Genomic DNA, 4,536 nt, shown 5'->3' on the forward strand with positions numbered 1-4,536 from the left:
CAGTGTTACTTCATTTTTAACAGTTTTGTTGTAACATTCTTTTCTAACAGACTATGAGCGTTTCTCAGTACCAAGAATGCAAAGAACGGACTTGTGTTCTTGAGGAGAATGTTCTTGCTAGTCGTTCTCCGAAGAATGAACTCCGGAGATCACAAGAATACAGAATGCTCCGTTTTCAGTTTTGAGACGATGAGTTCTTGTGGTGCCAAATGCAGCCTGCACTGATTAAACAGCTGGGCGTTATCATCCAAAACAAGTGCTCTCTCTCTCTCTCTCTCTCTCTCTCTCTCTCTCTCTCTCTCCTGTGTATGTGACATGTAAATAAATAAATACTCACGTACATAGAGCAGCAACAACCTTCATTCGTTGTACATAAGTATGTTATTTTATTTTATTTTTTTTTAAGTGCTTCTAAATCTCACGAGCCAACAGCGGGAAAAAAAACCCCGTTAGAAGGCTGTTGTTTGTAGATGATCGCCATTGTGGATTTGTGGATTGTGTAGTTAGTAGAGTATTACCACCGTTAAATATGGACCGGCAAGTGTTGCTAGCTGTCGCGGTCGATATTCTTTACCGGGATGCTGAGGAGGAAGCTGCCGAGCTGAGGGGGCATCTTCAGCGGAGGAGAGCCAGGATGAGGAGGAGGAGTCTGGAGAGACGTAGCGCTATCCTAGCCTTTGCTGGATTTGTAAGTTCTCTTTCTTCGGGAGCACTTGGTTTTCCATTCTTATTAAAGTTAACAAAATAAATATGGTACGGTTTAGAAGTATTATTATAAATATTAATGTATAAAACAGGATTAACAGGGTCCGCCCCAAACTGTTTAGTAATAGTAACGCTATAGACCCACCCCTTTCATTCATAAATTTCCTACTACTCATTCCTACAATTTGACATCTGACATTTGATATGTGATACCTAGCACCACCTACTGGTGAAATCATGGGGGGACCCAACAATTACAGGTGAAATAGAGGAGCATATTAAGTTGTATAATTTCTTTATTTCTGATATCTGATACAAGTCTGATAAGTCTTGTGTAATGAATCAAGTGAAGCTCATTTGTATAGAACACAAAACATACATTAAGTTTCATGAGAGAACTATAAATACATTTTTACAGCATGTGTTTAAATTCATCAGTCTATTCAAATATTCATAGTTGATAGTTAAAAGCAAGTCATTAATAAATAAATAAATACATTCAAATATTATTTCATAAAGTAATAAATAAATAAATACATTCAAATATTATTTCAATAGTTTTACTAATTGAAAAATATTTTTTATTTTACTACAGGATCATTCTCCTCGAATGTATGCACAAGTTAACAACACTGTGCCCATCCTCTGCGCCTTCTTCTCTGAGGAGGCTGACCTCAAACCAGCCTTCAGGCTGCCAAGGGAGACCATCAATCTGTTGGTCCAGATGTTGCCCCGGCTAAAGCCACATGGCAGGAGCCACGAAATTGAGGTGGCTGTCTCTCTGTACTGGCTGGCATGTGGCACTTCCTACAGGGTCACGGCAGACATATTTGGAGGCCATGATGGGCATCCTCCACAAGGCTATCCATTTCCCCAAGCCTGAGGAGATGGAGGAGGTGGGAGCAGGTTTTGCTCGGCTGGCTGGGCATGAGGCTTTTCCGGCGTGCAGTTGGAGCCATAGATGGATGCCACATCCGGCTTGTCCCACCTGCGGAGCAGAAGAAGAGCAACAGGGGATTTTTGCATTTTTGGATGTTTACATCGGCAACACGGGGTCAGTCCACGATGCCCTTGTCCTCCAGAGGTCTCCTATGTACAAACAGTCCCTCTACTCACCAGCTGGCTTCTTCCTCCTGTGAGACGGGGGGTACCCTTGCCTGCAGCATCCGGTGGCCCTCATGACTCCCTACCGTCAACCTGTAGCAGGTGAGAGAATAAATTATTTATTACAGTTGTTACTTTGAATTTGAATTCCTGGATGTATTCTACATTACCTGTATTTTAATCAACAGGCCAAGTTGAGGCCCGTTTCAACAGGCATCACGCCAAGGCCCGCAACATTATTGAGCGCACCTTCGGGTTGCTCAAAACCCGCTGGAGAGCCATCTTCCTCCGGGCTTTGGAGATCCGGGCTCTGTTCGCCCCCAAGGTTGTTGGAGCATGCTGCATCCTCCACAACCTTTGCCTGTTAGCTGGTGACATCCAGGAAGAGGAGGAGGCAGAGGAGGATGACTGGGAGGATGAGGAAGCTGGGGGGAATGCTGCCCAAGGTCAGGAGCTGTCGGGAGTCAATCTCAGAGGCAGACTTGCTGCCGAAGAGTCTGCCCCTCAAGAGCTCCCGGCATTTCTGAGGGAGCATGATTACTAAAGAAAAACCCCAAATTCATAATCAGTTCAATAATTATTTGTAATTTTAATTAATGTTAATTGTAAATATTGTTTTGCTGATTAATTAAACATATAACAATGGTTAATTGTAAATATTGTTTTGTTGATTAATTAAACATATAACAGTTAGTTAAACATATAACAATGGTTAATTGTAAATATTGTTTTGTTGATTAATTAAAAATTATTGTATAGTTTATCTCAATTAAAAATGATTATATTATGTGTATAGTTAAACATATAACAATGGTTTGAAAAAACACCTGTAAGTAAAGTCAACCTCCCAATCAGATTTCAGTTTCAGAAGCGTTTGTTGTGACCACCGTTACAAGCCTTGGTGCCTCGATTTGTCTAGGAAGACGTTTTACCTCTCATCCAAGAGGCTTCATCAGTTCATGTTCGCTGACCAGGCTGAGACTGGTCCAAGGTCCGAGGACCAGTCTCAGCCTGGTCAGATGCGAACATGAACTGGCAAATAACTGACAGATAACCAAGTCCAGTTGCGTTTCGAATTTCTTTGAGACCACTTCATTCACAACTCAATACTCACACTATTTAATTGACAGAATAACAATAAAACAACAACAAAGAACTACATTTAAAAATTACCTACAACTACTACGTATATACACTATTTACATTTTCTCCACAAGCCTCTCAAAGAGAGACAAATACTTGTCAGCTCTCTGACTTGCTGCCCTCTCCCTCTCTTCTTCCCTCGCCTCTGCCCTCTTCTCCCTCTCTTCCTCTTTTTCTGCCTGCTCTCTCAGAAAGTCCATCAGCTGCCCACTGGCCCTGGCGGCTTTTCCCCTTCTCTGGGAGGGGCAGAGGACGGGAGGGTGACAACACCACCTGTAGCGGGGGTCAGATTGGCCGCAACTACCAGGGGCGGACTAATGGAGTGCTGCCCTTGGAGTGCGGCATCCATCTGACCATACCATGGCCAGATGGCAGCTGTCACCCCTCCTGCCTCCACCCCTTTCCCCGTTGGTGGGTCCCTAAGCTCCTAAAAAAATAAAAATTCACTGAATGAATGTTGCCATGTCCAACTTGTTTACTGAAAAGTAGATAGAATGGTGGTACCTTGTACTTTTCTTTCAGGTTATTCCACTTCTTTTGCGCCTGTTTGGGGGTGACAGGCACAGCACTGTCTCTCACAAAGACTCTGGATAAAGCACACACATTCACACAAAAAAGGACAACTTAAACATATTATTACACGTTGAGAACACGTTAACAAAGATATTACAGTGACTAACACACAAGCTGACAGAGACTACTGAATGTGATGTAGTTAGGATGATTGCACTTACATGCATGCAAGGAAGAGAATAGAGAATCACTATTCTCTTCCTTGCATTCATGTAAGTGCAATCATATTATATAGTGAATGTCTGTGTAAATACAAATACTTCATCAATAGTTATATTGATAATATATAGTTAATATTGTTAGTACAAACTAGTATATCACTTAGGTTGATAACTACACCTGTACTATTGCTGTTGCCCTTCACTTGTACTTTGTGGCACTTTAAGTCATTTTTGTTCACCAGGTTACAATTCACACTACTTATTTGATTTGTAGTATTATAAACATTTAGTTTAGCTTTATACTATATTTTTCTTTTATTCATTTAGGTTGCATCAAACTATTTTAAGAGGCTGTGAAGTCTGGCACAAACAAACACACCACCGGACCACTGCTCCTCGTATAAAAACACATAAAAAGCTTACTCACTCCCATCCGGTTTTAGACGAATTCCTCCATCTGGTGAAGAGGGCTTCGTTAGCGGCTCTCCATTTTATGAGAGCTGCGGTTTCGTCAGTTGTCCCTTGATTGAAGTTAAAACAATACAAAAATCAACCAAAATACAGGTCGTTAAACATTTGGCTAGGCTAAGTATAATCTCTTGAACTGACGTTAGTTTACATTATAATTACTCGGATATTAATTTGACGGAATGGCAGCTGTACGAATATGAATTGAAACCGGGGAGAACGGAGGAGCCTGATCCGGGGCCGGGGAGCGACTGAGCAGGAGAGGGAGACCAAAAAAAAAGACATAACATACACACACATGCGGGGCCGTAACACCATGCATGATGTACACTTATTTACGTTTGAAGGCACGGACCACAGCACCAAGCACGCAGCACGAAAT

General features: G+C 41.9%; 1 protein-coding gene across 1 annotated transcript; it reads left to right on the forward strand.

Annotated features, from left to right (window-relative positions):
- Positions 1-1,434: 1,434 nt before the first annotated feature.
- LOC311253880 (uncharacterized protein) lies at positions 1,435-2,466 on the forward strand. The gene is made up of 2 exons (XM_084384347.1): positions 1,435-1,911; positions 1,998-2,466. Exons 1-2 carry the CDS (start codon positions 1,884-1,886, stop codon positions 2,351-2,353), a joined length of 384 nt encoding a protein of 127 aa, XP_084240473.1. The 5' UTR covers positions 1,435-1,883; the 3' UTR covers positions 2,354-2,466.
- The last annotated feature ends 2,070 nt before the right edge of the window (positions 2,467-4,536 follow it).

Source organism: Pagrus pagrus (assembly GCF_965226575.1).
Source record: "Pagrus pagrus genome assembly, contig: HAP1_SCAFFOLD_60, whole genome shotgun sequence".
Classification (NCBI taxonomy): domain Eukaryota; kingdom Metazoa; phylum Chordata; class Actinopteri; order Spariformes; family Sparidae; genus Pagrus; species Pagrus pagrus.

Bases quoted from the DNA above. Each gene is read 5' to 3' on its own strand.
- LOC311253880 (XM_084384347.1), top strand. From the start codon at position 1,884: ATGACTCCCTACCGTCAACCTGTAGCAG. The intron at 1,912-1,997 runs GTGAGAGAATAA...TTTAATCAACAG, and splicing joins CTACCGTCAACCTGTAGCAG to GCCAAGTTGAGGCCCGTTTC.